Source organism: Chelon labrosus (assembly GCF_963514085.1).
Source record: "Chelon labrosus genome assembly, chromosome: 7".
In the NCBI taxonomy this organism is placed as follows: domain Eukaryota; kingdom Metazoa; phylum Chordata; class Actinopteri; order Mugiliformes; family Mugilidae; genus Chelon; species Chelon labrosus.
In genome coordinates, this window is record NC_140343.1 from 25,889,867 (window position 1) to 25,914,939 (window position 25,073).

Below are 25,073 nucleotides of genomic sequence, written 5' to 3' on the forward strand. Positions count from 1 at the left end.
AAGTATTTTGACAAAGGTGCTCTCATATATTTATATATATTTTTTTTTCCATGGGGCTATTTTAAGTGTAATGTTTTCACATCTTTTCCCAAAATTCTTTACCAGCTGTACATCTATCTGATCATCTTTGTCCATCAATGTCATAACACTGTTTCTTCTTGCTGTTCTCCAGCCATGATGGTGACATTCAGTGATAATGATTTGACAGTTTGATAGATCAGATCTATCGCTGTGCCTCGAAATACAAGCGATGATACCGAGGTAAGAAAAGATCCCGCTGCTGTCTGTACACGTTATTTATTGGTTGCTCATTTGCATCATCAAACTCTCGCAGAGGGGCTGCTTTCTCCTTGGTGAATTAGTAGGCATGTGGCACGGCAGCCCTCTGACACCTTTACTATTCTGGCTGCAGTTCAAATGTCAGTAAATCTCTTCTTCCAAGGTGGTCATAAACACCTAATGGTCTGTCATGAATATTTTAGAGCTCCCGAATATCATACAGGAATGACCTCAGGACAACTACAACCTTAAACAAGACACAGCTCTCAGGCGGCTAACCCTCCGCGGCCGTTGCAATGCAAGAACTCTTTTTCTGATTCTTTGGCTTTTTTTTTTTTTGTGGCATGATTGGATTGATTTGTCATTTGCAACAGAAAGAGCTTGGCCACGGGGCTGTGGATAATCCAATTTATCGCTTTGCCATTTATTACAAATTTCTGTGGCTTTTGGGTCCACTGTCACATCGATTCGTTGATTGCTTGCTTAGCTGGGTCCTAATGAGCTGCTGTCTGAATCACTGCATAATCGCCACCCTAATTCACTTCTTCCCCTACCCTCACACTCGGTCTGCTGGCTCGCCGCTGTTAGGAGAGAACGGCGTGGGGTTCTTGTCATCCTTCGCACAGTACCCCCCTTTTAATAAATGTGACTGTTGGAGGTGGTGAAGCAGTTTGCAGAGACACATCATCATCCGATCTATGTGTGAATCACACTGGCATTAACAATGAGAGCTGGGATATCACGCCACTGCCTTTTGAATTCTATACCATGCACTGAATGGCTACATCATATCCTTTCAAAAGGGAAACTTTAGCTTACAACATATACGCTATAATAATTGTGAGAAAGCACATTCACGGTAAGCCAGAACAATTTATTATACACTTAGCTGTACATGGCAATAATATAGTGCTCAATGTTTTGTCCTCAACTTCTGCTTATCTAAATATGGGATGTATTCTGAACAACAGTTTAATTTAATGTTCTCTCTGAATTGGGTGTTTAGCATTAAACCTGTTGTTTATCTGAGGAAGTGCAAGATGTTTCAACTGTCATTACTCACCTCTGGCACTACCCATGTGAGGTGCTGTTATTGAAAACCTGAAAAAATTGCATTTTAATATGAACACAGAGGATATTCGATAGAAAGCGTGGGTATTTATTTACTTTTTCTGCAGTGGAGAGAGGCAGAGGCTGCAGCTGCATTAGCCTAGCAAGCAGATGCAGCCATCGGGGACTGTCCAGAAACGGAGCTGCCAAAGAGCCAGTAAGTTGCTCATTTGCTCAAATTGTTCTCAGATGCCAACAACAACAACAACAACAAAAAAATGTTTTTGTTAGATGCAGACGTTAGCCCCAAGGGAGCCTGTGTCTGTTTGCCTCGCTATGCACAAACCTTTTACTGCACAACCGAACAGAGGAACACTGGTTCATGGAACGATAATTTGCTTCAGCTTGGATTTTTAATCTCTGCGTTCATCTTCAGTGTCCCAAAGACAAATTGGAAGTGACAGCCAAGACAAGCAGGACCGATAGGGCAGATGACCATTGCATGAGTAATGCCATTTTTTGTCATGTAACGCTATGTTTGGTCAACAAAGTGATAGCTAAAGGCGAGGTTGGCATGCCTTGAGCAAGTGCTTTTCTCAAAACATCTGAATCATTCACATGGCTTTTTGTTACCCAGATGTAGTGTTATTCAAATTGCAGTATTGGTGTGTTTACTAGTCAACCAGTTGGGGTGATGCTATTCCAGATGCCTTTAATTTTTGTACACAGGGCGAGCAGGCACACGATATTTGAAAAGACAACCTCCACGGGCTGGATGGGTTGCTTGCACAGAACACATCCTGGTACATGTAGGCAGTGCAATCACTGCAGTGAGATTAGGACTACTCTCAGTTAAACACACAAAAGGAATCTAGTTCTTCAACAGCCTATATTTAGCAGTAACAGTGATTGGGAATCCACATGGAAATACTGCCTTTGTCTTCACTGTCTAGGCATATTTAATAGCATTTTTCTGGGACCCTTCATATACCAAATAATCACGATATGATATGCAGGGTGTAGTCTAAACCAATAACAAAGTTAATGCAAGGCAGCAAGGTTTGGCCCCAATACATCCCTTTCATTTGCAGACATTTTACTTAGAGGTTAGCGGATATCTGAAGAGCTCCACTTGTGTACAGATGAGAGAGCAAATACCACCAGGTGAGGGCTTGCCTCTGCGCCAATAACAGCCTGTCTGGGGTGGCATTTATCAGGCTTCAAGAGGGGCTTAAGAACACATCGGGATATGTTTGTGAAGAGGCCGGCGGATAAATATAGGAGGAAGCTAATCAAGCCCTCTATCAACAAAAGAAGTGCACCATCTGTGTACTTTACCGCTTCTCCCGTTGGACAGACTTTTCAGTGGTGCAGGTTCCACTTTAATGAAAGACGTACAAAGTAAATGCTGATGCAACTGAAGTTCATAGCTAAAAAAAAACAAAAAAACAAACAAAAAAAACTCTCTCACCGTTAACTCGCATATTGACAGATGGGGATACTGTAGGTAGACAGACGAACATATCAGCAGAAAAACAAATCACATGCCAAATGGTTTTCAGACAACATTTCTTTAATACAAAGTCAACATATCTACATACACAGTGGCTTTAAACCAATTATTGTTTCAGTTAGAAGTAACAGTTTGAAAGTGATAGCACTTGGCCCTCATACAAAGGAAAAACTATTTTGCTGTGTTTGGGTTCTTTTTTCATTTTGTCCGTTGGTACTGTATATGTTCTATTCTTTTCGTTTTTTTTGTTACTGTTGTTCTCTTGTTAATCCCTCCCCCTCCCCCGCTCCCCCAGGATATTCAGCAACACAAATTTGACGACTGTTTTCAAAAGTCTAGCATCTTTACATGATGTCAAAAGAGTTAACACATTTTCACAAGCTTCGAAAGACTTCCACGGTTTCAGTTTTGGCATGGGCCCCTTCAACAGTCTTTTTTTTATTTTTTTTTATTTTTTTTTAAATTCCAAAGTCCTTAATTTCAGGCTTTTGGTTCCTTACGAAACATCTCAAGGTTCCCAACGTTTGGAAACGACATGCTGGAAATGTGAATTTGCAGCAATTTGTTTTTGGTTGTCTTGATCTCTCCTTGGTTGCATCGCACTGCTATGTTTCACTGAGTCCTGATTTCTCGCTGCATCCCATAATGAAGCATGGTCGAACGGAAAACACAGTACAGAGTATGGTTCTATACAAGGCTTAAAAAATGAACTAGGGGAGAAAAGAAATGTCATGTTGCAGCCGAACCATGTATGGCCTTTAGCATAGCTGTTTCGTCCATCAGCTAATGATACATTTATAGATTAACACCTTGGCATTTTAGTAGACGGAGGTCTTTAGGGGGTTGGTTGGATACTGTTAAGGAATGAGGAACACCTCTAGGTTTTAGGGTTCCTTGCAGTAGTGGACACATTAAGAATATATAACTTTTAAATTCTTGTTGTACCTTAGAGGTCTTAATGAATTTAAGGGAATTTTAAAACACCGTAGAGTTGTTTTAGCCTTTCGGCTAAAACACTGCCAGGTCTTTGACTTAACGATTGATTAACAATTCAAATGGTTAGCTGGTAGAGAGGACTAACCTCCCACCATTGGCTGAATTGCACCAGCAGGTCAATGATGCTTATTTCGTGCCCCAATTGAGGTTATAGGCATGTGTCCCAGTTTAACTGCTAGCAAGGGAAATTGAAGGCAGAACGTGAGTGGTAATTAAAGACCAGGGAGCAGGGCTGGAGAAAAAAGGTTTCAGAAAACAAGCTTCACAAACACCAGGGAGTTGGACATGAGCAGAACCTTGATCTGTGTATTTCTGTCCCCCCACATAAAGTATGAGATCTCAAGGGTCAAATGATACAAATACATATAATCTATATATTTGTTTATTTACAGGTATACTCTAGATCATAGTGGATATCTAACAAAATGAATGGCCACATTATGTCAGAAAATAAAAAAAGTAAAAGTAAAAAAAAGAGAGCTTAGAGGATTTTCTTAAAACTGTGAGGGTCATAGTCTGTACATGATCATACAAGATACAGTACGTCAAGATGGTCTGGTGTTGTTAACAAAAAGAAAAGTCAGTTATGGAATTTGTGATTGATAATTTGTTGAACAAAAGAGAGATCTAATGCTTAAAAGTTAATGACGATTAAGAATCTCAACAAGATTTTTAAAAATGGCATCTCCTCATCGGCACAGGTTCTACCCAGGGGTAGAAGTTTTCAACATTGGTGAGCGGAGGCAGGGGACTCAGGCACAATGCTGACATCCCCGCGGATTTCCTTAAGAAACACACAAGGTCTCTAAGATTATATATATATATATTTAAAAAAAAAAATGCATGAACAAAAAAAATAAAAATAATAAAACACCCGTGCCATTTTCAAACATGAAAACTGATAGGTGTAAAAGAAAGATGACGAGGAAAAGATTTTAATTCATAGTAGGTGTCTGGATATATCTTCATATTCTGCATTTAAATATATATGCATGTGTGAGTGTGCAGTAATATATACGTACGTACATATATGCACACGTACACACAGACATGTTATACTTAATTTTTCTACAGTGAAAAAATAGAATGTCTTTTAACATAATATGAACAGATAAGCATTTCTCTTTTTCTGCTAAGTTTAAAAAATGCGATACAACGTCTCTGTTAAAAAACTAAACCGAAAAAAAAAGGAAAAGGAGAAAAAGAAAATAAAAAGTCAACTATGTAATGTAAAATAAGTCGTCATAATACAACATTAATGCTTTCATACAATAACAATAAGGCTTTTTTGGAAATAAGAAAAGATTACACACAGTTCTGTCCATCGCTCTGGTTTTTGTGCACACCCCCCACTGGAAACCTTTGCAGAATCCGTTACGCTCGTGTATACCAAAGCGCTGATCTTGAAATGAAAACCTGGTGATCTCAAAAGCTGGATTTTTCTCTTCATTTTTTTTTTCTTTTAAATCAGACACATATTTATGTATATAGTGTGTCAACCTGCAGTTGTGTCGGGGGGTATTCGTTTCAAGTTTATTCTCCATGTTGTCTTAGGGATGTGCAAGTAACTTGTATTAAAGAATTTCATTAACACATCATGGCGTTGAGATCCAACATGGCTGCTTGGTCTGGCTGTGTCGCCCACACAGACATCATCTAGAAAACGGAGGGCAAATACCAAAGCATCTACTTTGTTTTTCCACCAAAACACACATAAGAGTGGAACTGAAGTCCAATTTTTCAACCACATTAATGTACAGCCTCGTAACTGCAAAAGGCTTCTGCCACTCTTGAGCGTCTTAAACGATGATGATTACAGAGGATGCTGGAAAGAAAAAGAAAAAAAAGGGGGAGCTGATGACGTCGTGTGGATGCGCTTTCAGTCATGCCCGGCTGGGCGCGAGTAGTTAGCAGAGCTGGCATCTTTTGTTCAGTTTTTGTCTGTTTTTTTTTTTTTTTTCTCCCTCAGGAGTCCCACGTACAGCATACACAAGATAAGCAGCATGTTTGGTTTTGACAGAAAATTGAAGAAAAAAAAAGAAAAGAAAAAAAGTATAATTCCTCATAAGACAAAAAAGTTCTTAACGATGATGATGAGCGTTGGTCACTGTACACAAAGAAAGCCTCGGCAATCCTTGTTTGGTTGTTTCATTTGTTCCAAAGCGTCTTGCCCACCAGATTTTTTTTTTCTCTTGTTCAAAATGGTGGATGTTAACACCGCAGCCCCATGTTGCAATGGTTCCAAAGAGAGGGGTGATTGTAAAAAATCATGGAACACGCTTGCCTTCTCTCTCACTTTGTCCATCTGCAAGATGACCCAGCCGGAAGCTTCTCGCAAAGAGGCGATGTTTCCCTCCCTCCTGATTTCTCTGGTGACTGAGACGTGAGCCTCCATTTTGTGAGCATTTTCACTCTAAATACGCTGTGGTACTCTTCAAGATCATTGTGGTTATACCTGGCTTAGGATACAGATTTTTGCACAATTCATAGAACTAACAGATTTTAAGATATGTGTTGCCGTTTGTTTTTTTTTTTTGTTTTTTTCCTGACAACCGCCGATAGTGTGTCCTCTAAGCTCCTGGTGCTTGAGAACAGGCAGTTATGTGATGGATTCTTTAATAGCTGAGTGTACGTTCACACAAATTATGCATATTACTAGTGGAACAATGTAAAAACTCAAGTTTTAACTAATGCCAAATGGAATTACTCTCGTGCCGTTCTGTTTCTTTTTTTTTTGTTCGTTTGTTTCAATGACAATAGCTTGAAAAAAAACAACCCCAAAACATTTCTGTTTACACTTGCATCCACAGTTTGGTAATTCCTCTTGATATCCCGCACAGAATGTGTTGGTAGAAATACTTGAACCCTTTGACACCCACGCATATCAAAAAAAAAACAAAACAAAACAAGAAAGTCACCCAGTCTTGGCTACATCCATCTGCTTCTCATTGATTTCCGCTTTCCTTTTCCTTCACTGTCTGTCTCTTGTTACTGTTGTCTCACAAAGGTATTTTTGAGAAATGTCCACGAATGTTTACAATGTCCTCCATATTGAAACACTTGAGGTAAGGTAAGCAGTCTGACACTTTGATCGATACCCCGCCCCACAGCCCGAGCCACAGGTTCGGATTCCTCCCCTGCTGAGGATGTTCTTTTTCTCAAAATGATGGGCAATTTTCTTCTGATTCAGCCGCGACGCATTTCAAAGTCGAATTGGAATTATTAGAAACCGGTTGGTTAGGGCGCTGTATTCTTAAAAAAACAAACAAACAAACAAAAAAAAACTACAGGATCCTGGAACCCTGTTTGGTTTGTCTGAATTACGGTGGTTGTATCGTCGTCTGCTGTCGTCGCTTTTAAAATTTTCAAAGTTTCTATGGCTCAGGAGACTGTTGAGGTGGGAGGGGGGGCAGGATTGTGGAGGGGAAGAGATGGCTTTTTACGTTGCATAGTGATCAAAGCTTCCTAAGTACTCCAGAGCTGCGTGATAGCAGAATTGATACTCATCCTGCAGAGAAGAAAAAAAAGCATCAGCAAAAAAACTCACCATTATATTTTGCTCTGCTAAGACGTCAGATAACTTCAAATTAAAACAAATTGCAATAATTGCTTAGGCAGAGTATCATAGTCTATAAGAGTATAAGACTCTGCAGTCTACACACAGAGACCACAAAATATATACAGATCTTTAAGAATTCCCCAAATAAAGGAGCAATGTAAGTTTTCTGACCTCAGTCTGGACCATGGCTGGCCTCTGTGTCCGGAGCATCTTCACTGTCTGGAAGATGTCAACCACACCTTCATAACGCATTCTTTCCAGGACGATGCTGAGGGTGATGAAGACTCCAGTCCTGCCCACGCCAGCACTAGAAATACATGAGCGGAAATTGAATTAGTGAAGACGTAACACATGTATCAAACACACAAAGTGACTAAATGGTGAATCTTTATTTGGACCGAGACCATTTGTGCCTTTCTCTTGGATTTTCGTGTCACATTAGCCTAACCAAGATGTGACCAAGGCTGATGAATGCATACTTTATTTGAACACTGGCAGCTCTGAATAACACAAAATTCGATTCTGCCGCAGGGTAGCACAACAATGGCGACGGCAGGGATGCAATTTGCATGCGAGAACCTCATGAATCTTCTTACACGTGTGCCCCCGTTCTCGTCTAACGCAAAATGAGCCCTCGAGGACACGTGGACGCTCTCCAAATCGCACACGCAAACAACCGAGCAAACATTTTGTCTCGTTAAGCCCCTCCCCCACGTGTGTCGAGAAAACTCGGCCTACTGCCGCTCTCCAGAAATACAGTCTGAGCCTTAACTCGGATCCTGAAATACTTGAGAGCTGCCTCTCTAAGCTGCTTTGCTGTGAAATGACTTCCACTTCACCAATGGAACAATAATTGATATGACAACAGATTTATTTGGCCTTCTCCCAGCCCCTGATGCCATTTGGTTGAAGGAAGAGTGGAAGTGATGGCTGCTGGTCGACACTCGCCTGGCTTGTGTCTGTGTGTTTGTGTTGGGGGACAAAGACAGACTCAGCATTTAAGGTGGCTCGTATCAGTTGACAAAATTAAATGATAACAAACAGCGGTCTAATCATGCAGAACATACTACCCGTCACCCATGCTGAAATATCTCTCAGCCCACCCAAAGCCTCTTCCTGGGAGTCAGTCACAGCTTGTCACATGGTCTCTTAAACTCACTAAGAGCTCCTCTCTCTCTCTGTCTCTCTCTCCCCCTGTCTCTCAGTCTCTCCCTCTCTCGCTCGCTCTCCAGGAAGATCGACTCTCCAAATCTGAAAGCTCGCAGAGCCGCTGCAGACTGAGAGGATTTGGTGTCCCCATTCACGGGAAGTAATCAGGCAATTAATGACAAAAAGCATGTGGGTCTATTAGATAGAAGCTCGGCTAGGGAAAGGAGGAGGGGCAAGAAGAAAAAGAAGACGAAGAAGAAAAAAGGGTGGGAGTGAAAGAGAAGAGGTTCAGGAGAACGGATGGTTGGAGAGGAAAAAGGGAGTGCGAGGATTAGGAAATAGACGGGCGGATGACAGACGGAGAAGGACGGTGACAGAGGAAGAAAGTGTAAGAGAAAGGGAAGGCATAAGCTCCCCCTCTTCTGAGGAGGAAGGAGGTGGCGACGGATAAATCAAGCAGCATCACGACTCAAGAGAAATGTCTTCCCAACAATTGATATCTGCCTTTTTACACCTGCTAATAACACAGAATTCTAATGGTTTACAACACCCTGGCTGCTTCGCTGTGCTAATCCTCTTACGCTTCGACAAAATCAAACTTGAGGCAGCTGAACACACAGTGGCCACGTGAGTCTTGCGGTCCGTTTTAATAGGAGCGGGGCCTTCCGTCCATTACTCCAGTCCTGCAATAACTGAGCCTTTCGCTTTGAGACAGCTCTCGCCACCCTCGAGTGAGGGCTTCGTAGAGGGGTAGAATAACTCAGTCTTATTGGAGCTTCCCTGACACATATTACAGCTCCCAGAGGGCCACTTGGAGGCTGGTGACATCATTGCTTTTTAACACAACCAGGAGGTGATGTTATGTTTCATGATGTCATGGCGCCCGTGCGACAGAAACGCGGAGAAAATGTGACACCTGGTCTGTTCCTAAAGTAAAATATTTTCACGAGACAGCCAGGATATTATTCTCCGTGTTAACACCTTTGTTAACACTTTCTCAGCTGTCTCTGAATGCCAGTCTGTTACACCCCTGTGCATCTCCACTGGCCTTGCAGTGGTGAGTGCTTGCGCTTAATTGCCTTAACCAACCACGCCTGAGAAGATGTGAATACAGGGCTTCGTTGAAGAGGCCTAGGACAACCCATTTTTCAGCTGCAGAAGCTCTCACCTGTTGCCTTTGTGTTTTCCTTTTAGTTTAGTTAGTGTTTTTAGTTATTAAGTTATTTACATAACTCCGTCATGTATCTCCACTTTATGTCACGGCCCTCGAGTCGGGTCGTAACACAAACCGTGAAAACACGTCACACCCAGCTATATTTGTTGTATTTCTCTTTTTCTTTCCTAGTCTTGCAGCGCATAGAACGGCAGTACGGCAGAACCCTGAACGCTGTCCATTGTTTGGCAGCAGAAAGGAACAAGTCATTCATATGCATCCAGCTCAAGGTCTATCAGTGAATCAGAATAATCTGAGGTCTTGGCACTGACCACTACCAAATATCAGTTTCTGCCTGGGTCCAGCATGTCACGTTAATGATGAAAGTTACCTTGGAAGCTACACTCGAGGTGATAAAAACACATCACGGAGCGATCATAAAAAACAAAAAAGAATGGCCGTATCATTTCATATGTCTCCTCTTTGCAAATGCCAAGCCACATCTGAGCCTTATCAATTATGGAGGAGGAGGGCCTGTGGAGGTGCAGAGGCAGTGTACTGCGAGGAGGAAGAGGAGGAGGACGGATCATATCGGATGATGATGTTATAGCTGCACCTCAGGAGGAGCTGAGCTGCAAAACAATAACCACCTTGAAATGTGATTTAATCTTGCCTTGATACCTAAAGCTTCACATCTCTACCAAGAAGGAAAACTTGTCCTTAGAGTCCAGTTTGAGGCAAAATAGACTCCACGAAAACATCACACCACTCGCTTCTTTTCAGCAAAGCGTGACACATTTTGTCTCTTTAAGGCAGTGCAAAGAATATACATTAAGGTGCAAGATGACACCTTACCTGCAGTGAACAGAGATAGGTCCGTCCTGTCCAAACTGCTCCTTGGTTTTATGCACCTGGCCTATGAAATCAATGAATCCCTCCCCAGATTTGGGCACGCCTTGTTCTGGCCAGTCCGTAAACTGGAACTGTCTTACTGTCCTGGACTGACCATCCTGCAAAGGCAGAGAAAAAGATGTGATTAGCATGAATGAAAATCCAGTGGGACTCCAATTTTTACTCATCAAATATTACTTGTATTTTTCATGTACAATACAGAATCTGCGGATACAGTGACAAACTCGTCTCGCAGCAGAGGGACAGCGTGTCCTCTCCTTTCCCGCTTCGCTCCTCCACCTCCAACCGTTTCTTTTTTTCTCTCCCCTATTGTGTTTTTGCGTGCGTGTGTGTGTCACAAGAAAGTCCTAGTTAAAGCTAATCAATAGTGTATCTGCCATGACAAGCGTCTTCTCTCAGACACCATGTTGAATAGGATAATCCTGCGATGCGATCAATAAGGCGACCTGATGGATGAGCAGAGCGAGGATGGTAAGAAGCAAGAACGGAGCTGGAGATGGGGGTGGACAGTGAAAATTGCAAACACAAACCCTGACACGCGTGCTATAAAAAAACGTCCGATTCAACAACTTAATCTCATATTGATTCTTATAATCTTGGGGAGGCAATTGCAGTTTGCTTTCTATGCAAACAAACAAAAAAAAACAAAAAACATATAAATACAATTTTACAATGAGGCGGCATCGTGCTACGACAAGGGTAGCTTCATTTTGAGGGAGGTAATTATCCGGTCTGAGAATGCCCAGTCAATACTTTTGTCCTTGTAAAGAAAGTTCCCTTCAAGTTGTCTCCGAGAGAACAAATTTCTCAAGACAGTCAGCAGAGGCGAGCATTTACGTAGAGGCATGCTCTCCGCTTGATGCCACCAGTAATTAAGACAACCAGGTGTTCATTTCTCCAGTTAGTTCTCACTTCCCCGTGCAACAGACTTCGGTTTTGACACGATGTGTCATTCTCACGCGTTCTCTTCCCATTTATTCACACAGAGCACAGGCACAATTGCCTAAATACACAGCTGGCAAGTAAACTGGGTTGTGTTTTTGTCTCTTAAGAGATTCTGCTTGAAGCTGGGTGAGATTTTATAGATTCAAATATGTGGTATGTAATGATCAAGAACTTGAACCTACACTGAGAAAGACACATTTTCACGTCTGATCATTTGTTGGGAAACACATTACAACGTTTTTAGTTGTTTTTAGCCGCCCCCTCCCCCAGCAGATTGATTAAGCAGGAAAGTAACAGCATCTTGTGTACCTAAGTAGCTCCAATATTAGTTAGAAACAGTGCTGTTTGTTAAAATCATAACTGCATGCAACTTTAATGCTTGGCAGGTCAGAATAGCATGTGCTAAAATTACATGTAATTGTCATGGGTGATGGCTGTGGCTGCCCTACATTCTTATTCATTTATTCAGATTTTTGCCTCGAGCTACCAATCCTTCTCTACTGCTAGCAGGCACAATGCAGATGGTGAATTTTAAGCTACTGTATGTCAAAGGATGTACATAATCTGTCTATTGAAACCCAGTGCCTCTGCCAGTATTTGCATGCTGTGTTAGTACGTTAGCCGTTGATGTGTTTCTGCATCGCCACCGCCAAGATGTATACTTTTATTGTACTTGACAAATACAGTGATCTGGATTCTAATAAGTTAAGCTCCACATGCCGGCTCTTTTTGTACAGCATCTCGTTTCTCTTTCCCTGTTTTATGACACATCGCATGTTTCCTTTCTTTCGCTGCCTTTGTTTTCAACTCAAAAACATTTAGCCTCTGCAGGGGGATTAAAAATGAAAGAGGGGCAAAGACAACAACACAATAAACCGAGCACACCGAAGAAAGACAGGAGGGGGGGAAAAAAAGAGGAAAATTTAACACACAACCTGAGGGCCCACGCGGCGTGTCAAATTGTGTGATTAAATACGTGACTGGCTCGCTAGATGTGAGTGTTGAGGCGTGGAGCCATGCTATTACTGTGCAGAGACATGCAACGTACGCGCCAACACACACAAGAACACACTCTCGGCTGTACATATGCAAAAACATGTACATCTTCTCCGTCGTATGTGGTGTTAAGCCTAGGCTACATGCATACAAACCACACACTGTATACGCTGTTATCGTATCCATCTATCTGCTTTGTTGTCTTAAATGTGAAGATAAGCTTTGACTGTTGCGCTTTCATGAGTCAGTCCCCTTTGAAGATCTTCTGAGAGAAACCAGCACTGACCAACCCTCGGCACAATATATTTACATGTGTGCCACAGCAATCACATACATGCTTACATACAGTATGATTCTAATGTATGAGTCTTAGAGACACACACACATATGTATAAATGTGTGTGAATTTGTGCTGAGAATAGCAAATCGGTGTGGTGATGGTTATGTGGGAGAAAGTGTGCACTTTTGTATGTGTTTGTTATGAGAGGAATTTTAAACTCTGCATGGGGTTATGCATTTATAAAATAGTGTCTCTGTGTGTGTGCGTTTTAGAGGTCCTCTATAGGTGGAAATGGTTAGGGCTGCCTGTGCCCTGTTGGCTTTAAAAAAATAATTAAAATGAAAAAAATGTTAATTTTTAGTTATATTATGAAAATAGGGTTCAAATGAATATTGTCTGTGTACTTTATGTTTCTTCAAAATAACCAGAAATACCAGTCCACTTTTGGTGGATTTTAAACAATGGTCCACTCTTAGTCAAGTAAGTGTGTATGTGTGTGTGAGGAGATGGAATACCAGCTTAAACAGAATTTATGTCTGATGTCCTCACTTACTCCTTACTAAGTATGTGTGTGCATGTGAGGAGACTTAATGTCTTATTATTATTTTTTACGCTGAAAGGATGAATGCTAACTAGCTGCCACAACACCTGGGAAATCATTGGATATGTCAGCCGATTTGGCTTTTTCCTTTCTCTGCTACATTTTCTGCTGCTGCTGCTGCTTCAAACTGTCTGGCCTAATTGGACCAAAAAAATAAAAAATAAATAATAATTCTGAGGTTTGGAAATAACTAGGTTTCAAATAGTTCAGAGCAAGAAAAGTCAGTTTGGCCATGAACCTTCATTAATAAAACTAATCAAGTCATCATTATATATTGATTCCTGTGGAAAACTACCAGGGAAAATTACAATCACAAAGTCATTTTCGGTACTTCCGGGGAATAAAGTAATTTTTCCGTGTTTATGTGACCTAGTTTTCTTTAACCCGCTTAATCTTTGACATTTCTCACCCTTCAGAGAAGTGTTGTTGGTGCAGCTGTGAAAATCTGTTATTGCACTGCATTTTGGGCTTAATTGCTGCTGCAGGCAAATGGATGCCACATCACCACCAACAACAACAAAAAAATAATTCAACGATACATTGTGAAAAAAAAGGCTAAAATGCATCACTGATGAATGTTTCTCAATGTTGAGTTGCAGGGACCATGAACATGCAGTATAAAACGGGGAATTATAGTGTGTGATGAGCTTATCTCTTTTTATTTCCATAGTTTCACAGCTTATTTTTGTATCTTGCAACCTATTCAACCCCCCCAAAACCCCCCCAGGTAAGTCTTACCCTGGCATCTGTGACCTTGAACTCTCGGAGGATGTATTGAGGCATGTTATACTCTGCCATGGGATCCACCACAAAGTACTGATACCTGGCAGAGCGCTCTGCCGGCCAGTACTGGTGACACTTTTCCTGTAAGCAAAAAGATTTAACATTTTTAATTTTTGTTTTGTTTTTATTCTGTGGTAATAAAGGTTTACAAAAAATGCCAAAAAAAAAAACAAAGTCGTCCTACCCGTCCCATCTCTCTGAGTTTGGTCAACATTACTACAATAGTTGAGTTGTTCTCCCAGAGCATTCTCCAGAAGTCTTCTGTAGTCTCTGCCAGAGGACCTTGTGTGGCGATGTAGGCCTTCTGTTGCCTTTTTATAGAGTAAAACCATATATACATATGTTAAAAACAATTGTATTCAGCTTTTAAACACCACTGACTCAGATTCGTGATTCAAAAACTTCACAACTGAAACCTTTTTGGTGATATTTAGAAAAATCTTGAGTAAACTGCTGTTATTGTTCGCCAAGAGAAAACATTGCATGCAGGAATTAGCTAAATCTAATCTAATCTAATCTTCTTAATTATGTTTTGTTTTCTGCATTATGAAATATAATTCCTGGTCCTCCACATGCTGTCCTGTATTATCTTAGCCCTTTTACTACCTGTAGCCATCAATGAAGCTGGAATTGATGTAGTCAGATCCTTCCAGGCCTCTGATTGGCTGCAGGCAGACACGTGTGGTCTCGTAGGGCATGATGTTCACCAGCCGATTCTTGAACTTGTTGCAAGGAAGGTTGGCACTGATGAAACGCGACGTGTGGGCTTTGGAGTTGGCCAGACGCTGGTGGGGAGATATGGAGGGACAGTTTAATATATTGGAGGAAAAAAGGCATAGTAAGAGTAAAAAGTGCAACACTGAAATCCAGAGAGATATGAATGGAAAGAATGATACGGATGAGGAGAAAGAAGATGAAAAGAATTTATAGTGGTTAGAGAACGAGGGAAGGAACTGGCAAAAGCCATGATATTAACAAAGCGGAAAGATGAAATGTGAAACGAGACTAGAGGAAGGAACAGCAGGAGAGGATGATAAAAGGGCAGAGAGGTAAAGAGGGAGTGGAAGACAGGTGTGAGACAGATAAGAAGTGGAGAATATCAATGGCAGAATGTAATAAAGCGGACCCAATCACACCTGATCTGATCCATGCTTTACTGATGATCGCCTAAAAGGGACTTTTTTCATCAGGAACAAATTTATCGGTGAGTCATCCAAAAAACCTTATACCAGTTTGCAACAGCAGGTCTAGATGCAGCGATGGAAAATATGCCACACACCCAGACTAACAAGCTTCTGGATCAGGCCTGTATGAAAACCCAAAACTTGCCAAAAAGTGGGTCACTACCCCCTTTGATAACAGCAGCACGATATGTGTGCATAAAACACAGACTCACACAGCGATGTTCTGAGAAACAAACAAACACACACACACACACACACACACACACTGCATAATGACCAAAATGAAAAGCTGTAGCGCTACATCAACATCGTCCTAAGGACCTCGGTGGGAGTTTGTGCGTCCTATGATCGCCTCCCTTTTTGGCTTCAATGCCTCAAAGAACGTATGTGTGTGTGTTTGTGTGCATGCTTGTTAGCCTGCAAATAGAAGACACCCTTGTCAAAAAGCATAGTGCACTGAAGACGCTAGTTGCACTGCAAAAGCAAGAGAGAGAGATGACCAACTGACTACACTAAGAAAGTAGGCGGGATTGTAGATTCATTTCCTGGACTCCTTGTCTCTTAAGGGCTGTCAAAATACAAACATTAAAAACGTTCCGCCTTGAATGTGTGCATACTTTACCACTTTCTCTTGTCCCCAGAGTTTTCTACTCTATTTTCCCTCTTCAGTTTCCCTATAGTAACAGTACGTCTGTGTCAGTGGCCACTTGGAATCCGTCCAGCGTTTTCTCTACTTCATCTCTTGCTACTGTCCTCCTTTTGATCTGTTGTTCACAAAGGAACCTGGAAAGGCTTGAGGTGCTCTGGCAATGCTAACAAAGCCTCAGCTACACCACAGAACACCTCAGAGAGTGTAGGGAACTGCGCCAAATCTGGCAACATGTCAGCCAACAGGGAAGGGACGCGCATAGTGTACCTTTGGTCAGGGATGCCAGCTCCCTTCCATTTATAGTACAGCACATCTGGCCAGCTGCATTACTTACATTATGTATGTTACACCACAACAAGAATAATCCTATGTGGTTATACACCGATCAGGCCTAACATTAAAACCACTGACAGGTGAAGTAAATAATGTTGACCCACTTGTAACAATTCAATGTTCTGCTGGTGTTACTTAGACATGTAGCACCCACCTAAACCAGTCCCCTCAACCCATAGGACCCAAAGACCCCCACTAACAACAGTCTGTTGCTAGACACCACAGGACACCCTCAGAAGGCCCATGTCCATTCTCTGGTTTTGGAGGAGCAACACAATCTTAGGATAATCTTAGCATCTTGATCATAATGTTATGCTTGATCGGTGTATATCAGAAACCAGGGCTTACTGAGCAAACACAGTTCCCACCAGCTCTCCTCCCCTCCTCAATAAATAAACCTAATTGAAATGGGTAGGCATTTGGTCCCGGCATTTTGATTCTATACCTAAACTAAAACATCCTAAATCTCAATGTGTTACATTTATTATTTATTAAATCATGATTTTAAGTTGCGACTAACCCTTTATTATCTTTCAGTCTAGTACAATCAGTCTGTCTGGTAAATTGCCCCCTTCAACTTCCTTTGTTATCTAATTTAAAATGGACTTCCTGCAGGCGAGCTATGTGCACGAGGCTTTCCCTGAACGTGCTCTTTATTTATGCATATATGCACAAAAAAGTGCTTGTCTGACAACTTCATGACACCTTCTTCTGGAAATCACTCTCTCTGCCTTAACTCCTACAAATTGCAACAGCTCACGGCTTAACTCTGCATGGGGCCGTGTCCCACCTGAGAATAACAACGCCCTCTCACCCGTCCCTACAGTGCAGTATTCTGTCCAATCACTTCCTTAGTGCCAAGTTAGCATACAGTCGTCCCTTTGTTCATTAGCCAAACGTTCCTCCCTCCACTTGCCCTGCCATCCACCTCCATTTGTCATCATCAAGTATTAATTACTTAGCTCCCCTACCCCTCTTCACGCACACCTCCCTCCTCGGTCCTAAATGTAGTGTGGACGTTATTAATCCCAGTTCGACTCCCGATGCCAGCTCAGCATTATCCCTGTTACAGATGGCGATGGAGATTCCATCACCGTTGTGTGCCAGTGGAAGGAAAAAAAAAAAAAAAACGTTCAAACACACCGGCACTATTATTGTTTCCTGGCAATGGGCCTTGTTGATGAATGGCATTGGGAAGATGACAGATGATTTGAGAGCAAGTGCGATTCAAGGTCAGCAGATACTGCCTGGAGCACAGCAGCTGAGGTGTGTTTATGAGTTGATGATTATTAAGATATTTACTGGATGTCTGCGTAAACACGGTGCCAGGCTGTCTATCCTCACCTACTGGTTTGTCATGAATTTCTCTGTGAAAGCATATACTATTTCTTTCTGGGGTGGAAACTCAAATCTGTGCTGCTTTCAGCCAAAAATCCTTTGTCTTCCGCCTGCGAGATTAAACATAATTTCTTTTCTTAAGCATATTATTCCAAATCCTCCAAAATGAACACTGTGGCCAAACAGCGAAGGGCTTTGACATTTCCATTTTCCTAGCTTGAAACAAAGCCCAGTAATAATTCACATAGTGTGTATCGAAGTGATTAAATTATTGAAGTGCGGCTCAAGAAAGTAAAGGAGATTTGCTTTCTAGTCCATCTGTGATCATTTTACTTGGACAGCACAAATAGCTTTCATGTAAATAAGGCAGGTTTAATTTATATTCTATTTACCTGGAGCTGTATAACATCTTCAAGAGAAGCCTTTACATAAAACTCTTTAAGCTTACACTGTGTTCATTCAGTGTTGCCTTTACGTCTTTATGAGCAGCAAGTTAAAGGAGGGCATATTCAGCCTTTTTGAGACACTGAATGAGGTTGTTGTGAATAGCATCCTCTGTTCACTGAAAAATGTTCTCTCAGTTTCCCTAGTCAGCGACAGTGACCATTCATTGTGTGATATAGTTTCACAAGAAATACACTTTCTGGTTCCAAACCACTGACTTTTGCTAAATTATCAAAATGCAGAGACGTGCACTAAGCAAAGAGCAATGGCTGCAATCAGTAATTAAGCGCACCGCAAATAATGATGAAAAGCAGAAAATATGAAAGGCAAATAACGATTTGCATCCTAAATAACTTCCAGGAAGACAAAGCTGGCAGCGAGGCTCATTTAAAAGGCTTACAGTAGCTTAAAAACAAGGTGACAGAAAAACAAAGCAGGGCTGTCTTCATTATTTAGTTATGATGAAAACTAAAGAGTGGAAAGTTAATACATGCATTGATCTAACGAGCCTACATGTTGTTTGTCACTCTCTTAACTAAACTACTAGCAGGCTGTTTCGTAATTTCCATGCCAGACTCCAGATACAGCTTAAATGAGTACAAAATTGTTTGTGATATGCACTTTATTAGTGAAAATACACTGATCTGGCATAACATTATGACCTTCCTAATATTGTGTAGGTCTCTCTTGTGCCTCCAAAACAGTTGTGACTCATCAGAGAATGGACATGGGCCTTCTAAAGGTGTCCTGTGGTGTCTGGCAACAGAATATTGTTAGTGGGGGCCTTTGGGTCCTATGGATTGAGTGGAGGAGCCTCTGTGAATCATCCCACAGATACTTGATCAGTTTGGGATCTAGTGAATTTGGAGGCCAGGTCAACACCTTGTGCTGTTCTTCATGCTTTTTTGAGTTGTTCCAAAACCATTTTTGTGTGTGTGTCTGTGTCAGGCTGCATCCTGCTGGGGATGGCTGCTGACATCAAGGAGTGTCATTGCTATGGGGTGGGGGTGCCTGGTCTGGTCTAGGTGGGTGGTACATGTCTAAGTAACATCCACAATAATACCAGGTTCAACAGTTCCCCACAAGAACATTGAATTGTCAAAAGATGGTCAATATTATTTACTTCACTTGTTTTAATGTTTTAGCTCATTGGTGTAAGAGACAGGGGTCATTAATGTAATTTGGTCAATTTGCTGTACCTTAAACTCTAGCTCCATCCCAGTGACGTGCTCGCCACTCTCCACCTGGGCCAGCTTCTGGATGTAGGAATACAGGCTCCGGGCAGCCACCTCAGTGTTTCCACAGGCTACAGCCTCCAGCAGTGCATCGTGAATGAAGCTGTACTGGTCCTCTGTCTGCACCATGTAGTTCCGCTGTGAGCGCATCAGCGTCACATGGCCGTAAATGTCGACCGTCTTCTCGTGCTTAATGCGCTCAAGCATGGCGTCGATGACGATGAAGCAGCCTGTCCGGCCAACACCCGCACTAAAGGAATAAGAAGAAAGAGGGAGTGTGTAAAATAGAAATTAGCTTCTCACTCGTTGTTGTTTCTGTCTTTTACTTTGTGTGTGTCATGATATGTAACAGTAATTTACTTCTATTCACACCTGAAAAATTAAAATATTAAGTGATAATGTAAAATATGTAATGTTTGTTGTGGTGTAGTAGTTTAAATAACAGAGTCGGAGAGGAACACAAGAGAGCAACTGCAATTGATAGAGAGGCAATACAGAAATAATGGAAAATGACAAACAGAACAACAAGAGCAGAGTGTGATGGAGCCTCAGAAAAGCAAGCTGTCAAATTTCAGTTTTATTGTGTAGTGCTTTGGACTCACTGAAGTCTTCTTATCTTGACAAAAGGGAAGGTTTCAATTTGAATAAGCCTTTTGAGAAATATCGCTTGTAAAGGGAAGAGGAGCTAAGGAGCGAAAAGGGAGAAGCGGGAAAGATGGGAAGGGATTACTGCGAGGCTTTTGACAGAGAAAGGAAAAAAAAGGTGGAGAGAATGGCAGCAGGGAAAAAGGACGCTTTAAAGAGGACGATGATGTGACCAGCAGAGAAGAGAACAGAGGCCACACGAGAAAGAGTGCCCGTGTTTGTATAATGCACGTTATGTAACGTGCAATAGAAAAAGCGCAGGGAGGAGCTCCGCCATTCTGTTTGCTCACGGAGACATAATAATGTGTAATAGTGGCATGAGTGAAACAGGCGTCCATGTCTCCTTCCATATGTTGACTTCCCCTCCATCTCCCCCTTTGGAGATGACTTAAAAATGATGGATTATCATTGATAACCACGTCAACATAAACTAACCTGCAGTGGGCGATGATGGGACCGGCATCAGGCGGGTTGCAGGTCTTCACCCTACGGAGGAAGGCCAGGAAAGGGGTTGGGTACTCCGGTACACCGTGGTCTGGCCATGCCGTGAACTGGAACTGGCGAACCTCCCGCTTCTCACTAGAGCCATTCTGGAAAGAGCAGAGAGAGAGAGAGAGAGAAAGAGAGGCATGGTTATGGCGGTGGAAGAAGTTGTATTAAAACTGATGGACATGAGGATTTTACTGGTGAAAAGAAAAATAAAGGAAAAAGTGTCCGGATTTGTGATAGACACATGTTGTCCTGTTAAAATGTTGTACAAGCAGCGTTTCACTGATTGCCATTAGCCTTCAACTGACCTAATCTACCAGATGCCATCTTGGACTGGGGTAGTCTGAAGCAGCCCAAAGTTTCAGGCCAACAGAACAACTACTATGCCCCCAAAACAAATCCCTCTTTGAGCCTTAATACTTGCAAAGTAACCCTAGAGAGATTTTCCCAGCGGATGCATATGCTCTCTACAAAGGTTTACTGTGAAAAAGATCACTCAGTAATTTAGATTTAGATGAGTAAAAGCTGACCGGCTCACTGATGAAAAACAGCTACCTTAGAGGGATCTGTGTGTCGTATTTAAAATAGATATTTGGACCTAAACTGCTTATGATGTTATAATTTGCATTTGATAAACACTTTCCAGCCAATACAACTGATCGGGTGGGTGGACCCAGCTGTTTCTAAACTGAACAGCAACACCGATGCTGATAACTCACCATGTCCTCGTGATGCTGCTGAGAACACACATCAACAGACAGATGCGGCAACCGCATTACGCTTCAACTCGTCCATTGGGGCGTCTAAATTACAAGTTGGGATCCCAAGGAAGATTTTTGGGAAGAAATAAAAAACTCCTTTGCATCTGTCTGTCCTCTTCTCCCCTCTTTCCTCTCAGAAGTTCCTCTAATGGAGGTCCTGTTTGCATTTTTGCATTTCATCGCAGTGCTTTCTGCTACCCTGACATAGGGAGATTTTTCCTTGCTGAATAAATGAATAAATAAGTGGTGGTAATTAAAAGCAAACTGACCTAGTTCTTATTTTCCTTTCTTTTTGGACATTCCCCATTTCTTCAGTTGAGGCTGACTGCATTAATGTGTCTGGTGCTTGGCTGCAGGTCTTTTTTTTTTTTTTTTTTTAGAAAAAGGATTTATCAGCCGACACAATTCTGCCTCACTGCAGGACACGCATACATATAGATATGTTGCACAGCAGCTGCTTTGTTGTTGTGTGTGTGTATACCGTCGGCCTCTGCTACCTAATACTGCACACAAATCCAACGGGGTGAAAAACAGCTCAGGGAAAAATCACAGCAATGGCTCCGGTTATAAGGAGGAGGAAGAGGGCAGATAGAAGAAGAAGCGATGGAATCGATGGGTCTGATAGAGGCTGAGAGCGGCAGAATGTAAATGCCCCTTAATGTCAACCAGCCAGCTGCAGATATCTCGCTATCTTCACCGTCACTGGTTTGCCTCGTGAGTCACTGAGCCGCTTACGATCCAACTAGAAAGTAAACGGCTACTTTAGTCTTGTTAAGTAGAAAATTCCTTCCGGTGGCAGGTTTTTCTGCTAAGGCTTTCCATTTTTTTTTTCTCTGTCTATGCCACCCGAAGGCGTGCTGTTCATTTCTGTGGGTGTAGATCTCTGTGTGGCATCATAAGCGTGCAACTTTTTCTTTTCTTTTAGTACAAGCATAAATTTGAGCTTGCACGTGTAAAAACTTCATCTTGAGAATGGGCTCGTCTGAGCGGAGACGCTGCGTGCGCCGCGTTTGGGAGTGTGTGCGCGTACAGAGGAGCATGAGAGCAGTCTGCCAATTATGTATATTGAGTTTCTATTCTGCTCACTTTACCTAAGTGCTCCAATTTGGCAGATGCACATAAACAGATGATCTATTGAGGAGAGAGAGCGAGCGGGCTGAACAAGGTAAAAGGGGTGGACTTGAAGGACAATGGAGACAAAGGGTAATGCTGGTATATAATTTTGCATCAAATGGCAAAACAGCTCAGGGTTTAAGCTATTATTCTGTCCCCTTGTGTAAAATGTGTGTCAGATTTTTGCACAGACATTGCATAAAAACAGTGTCATCCGTGCATTTTATTGACTTACACACGCAATGTCTACTTTGACAATTATCTGTATATCCTGAAAATGTAAAGATGTGACGTGCGAGTGGGAATAGAAGGAGAGAAATCATCCTACCTTGTGCAAGGAGAAAGTGCGGACGCAGAAGGTCGCCAGCTCTATGGTGTCCAGCAGCGTCACTTGCGTCATACCGTAGGTTTCCGTGCCACGGCTGGGCCAGTACTGGTCACATTTAATCTGGGACAGAGGAAGTGAGAGAAGTTGAGACAGGTGAACGGGTAGAGCTATTAGCCCGCAAATGCCGCCTGCGCCAATAAACAACAACGCTGCAGCATGTGCACTCATACGGCGCTCATAAAGCAAGCCCTCCCGTGGACCGCAACACCAGGCAGTGTTGACGGAAACACCAGGGAGGCTTCCCTCGAACTCACATCTGAGAAACAACACTGTTCACGTGGAACAGATGTGACTGTCAGAGCAACTCCACTCTTACAACTTCACCAACCTCGCATGAATCCTGCCCGCGCCCTTCCTTAAATCCTTCCCTGGTAATATAAAGCATATGGTGTGTATTTGAAATGTAGGGAACATAATCGCTTGTGTCATCATGTCAGATCCTCATAAAGAGGACCCACTTTGAGTTTAATTAGCCTAAACTGCTCTTTAGCACAAATCCTGGGCTCATTTCTTATTGCGGCTGTTGGCGTACAGCATATCTGAAAACGCGACACCTGGTTCCCCCAGCCGCCCCTTCAGCCAACCTAATAGAGATTCATTCAATATGGGGTGTGATGTGCAAGTGGACAACTGATCAGATGTGACAGCCAGAGAGGCAGATGCGCCGCTCTCCGGCTTTCTTTCTCTCCCATTTCCGGCTCGAGCTGACACTCAAACTCTGCCGCCCGATAATCCTGATCACGTTTGACAGGAGTGGAATGCGCATGTCAGGATGGGGGAGAGGTAAACAATTGGAAAGGGATAGAAGGAGGGAAGATGAGCGGAGACACCTGGGGTGAGCGAGCCTGATGTTGACACAGGTTCGAGTTGACAGGATGAAACATCACGGTTGGCTTTTTGACATTTAGACAAGTCTGCGCATTGATAAACCACAATATTATCGCAGCCGATTCAGTCATGGATGAAGCATCAATCATAGCTGGTGAATACACTCCGCAAAGGTAGGGAAAATATCAGCAGCAAAATGTATTTGTAGAACAAAAATAAATGCATTTGTTATGCAGCAGGATTATTCTGACGGTGCTACACCAGCCATACTTTAACTACTTTGTAAACAGATGGATATTTTGATCTATGATACTTTACACAGTGATGTTCAACACCAAACTTTAATTTTAAAAACAACTATAGAGTTAGTTGAAAGTCTTCCAAAGAATACACCTTCCTTACATCCACTGAAATTTAAATATAAGTGAACTAGTGTGATCACACTCCGACTCTCTGGGCACTTTCCCTCCAACTCTCACTATCAACAGATGGCTGTGGGAGGCACTGATCACAGATACAACCAAGACCCTATAGCTTAAATTTTTAGTTCCCTGCACTGTGAAGTGTTGCTGCAGCAACTTGCTTTGTTCTCAACACTGTAGGGAACATGCTTGCAGTTTCCACTGCACATATGAAGACAAAACAGGGCTAAGTCTGTGAAGATGCTCCTGGTGGATATGCAGCCTAACTTATCAGATGTGCGCAGGTAGACAGTCTTTGAGTTAAGTCTGCTTTATCACCCCTCCCTTGTTGCGTTAAACACCCCACTCAAATTTCCCCAGTTCTGTGAAAGCCCTCCATCTCAAGAAAATGAAGTCTGATTGCCTACCAGTGGCGTTCAGGTGCACAACTGGGAAATCAATGTAAAGCTGTGCTATTTCCAGCAGCTGGTTGTTGTACTTAGAGTTGTGAATCAGCAGTGATTTGATTTTTTTTTTTAAACCAAACAAAACAACAACACAAAACACGTTTCGAAGTCAATTCAAATGCTCACGGCACTGCTCAGCACCAGTCCAGAAGGCAGGCTGCGCGGACTTACCCGTGACTTCTCTTCCAGCCTGGTCATCATGACAACAGTGGCTGCTCTCTGCTCCCACACCATCCTCCAGAAGTCCCCGAACGTCTCGGGTAATGGACCCTGAGTGGCGATGTAGGCATTCTGCTTCCTGTAGCCGTCGATGTAGTTGGCGTTTATGTAGTCGCTACCTGTTATACCTGGGGGCAGGCACAGGATAAAGAGATGAATAGTTGTAATATATTACTTTTAATGGCTTTTTTCCATTTTCTTTTATTTTAAATTCCCTTTATTGATTAAAATGTTTTGATTATTTTACTACACTCTGCTACACTGGCTCAGTTTATTTTATTTTTATTTATTGGTTTATTTGGTGAGGACTGCAAATTAATGAACAATTGGTGCAAATACATGACATTGTGTAAATATGCCAGA

At 42.2% G+C, this 25,073-nt stretch overlaps 1 protein-coding gene across 3 annotated transcripts in view; it reads right to left on the minus strand.

The window, feature by feature from the left end:
• Positions 1 to 2,410: 2,410 nt before the first annotated feature.
• The window catches only part of ptprsa (protein tyrosine phosphatase receptor type Sa), a 162,845-nt gene continuing 140,182 nt past the window's right edge, over positions 2,411 to 25,073 (minus strand). For all 3 annotated transcript variants that reach the window (XM_084548606.1, XM_084548605.1, XM_084548604.1), the window contains 10 exons: positions 24,663 to 24,838; positions 22,736 to 22,855; positions 20,480 to 20,634; positions 19,364 to 19,649; positions 14,823 to 15,001; positions 14,401 to 14,527; positions 14,172 to 14,297; positions 10,555 to 10,709; positions 7,569 to 7,704; positions 2,411 to 7,346 (listed from right to left, as the gene is read on the minus strand). In XM_084548606.1, the coding sequence (XP_084404732.1) occupies positions 7,278 to 7,346; positions 7,569 to 7,704; positions 10,555 to 10,709; positions 14,172 to 14,297; positions 14,401 to 14,527; positions 14,823 to 15,001; positions 19,364 to 19,649; positions 20,480 to 20,634; positions 22,736 to 22,855; positions 24,663 to 24,838 (1,529 nt within the window). In that variant the 3' untranslated portion in view covers positions 2,411 to 7,277. The remainder of the gene's footprint in view (positions 7,347 to 7,568; positions 7,705 to 10,554; positions 10,710 to 14,171; positions 14,298 to 14,400; positions 14,528 to 14,822; positions 15,002 to 19,363; positions 19,650 to 20,479; positions 20,635 to 22,735; positions 22,856 to 24,662; positions 24,839 to 25,073) is intronic.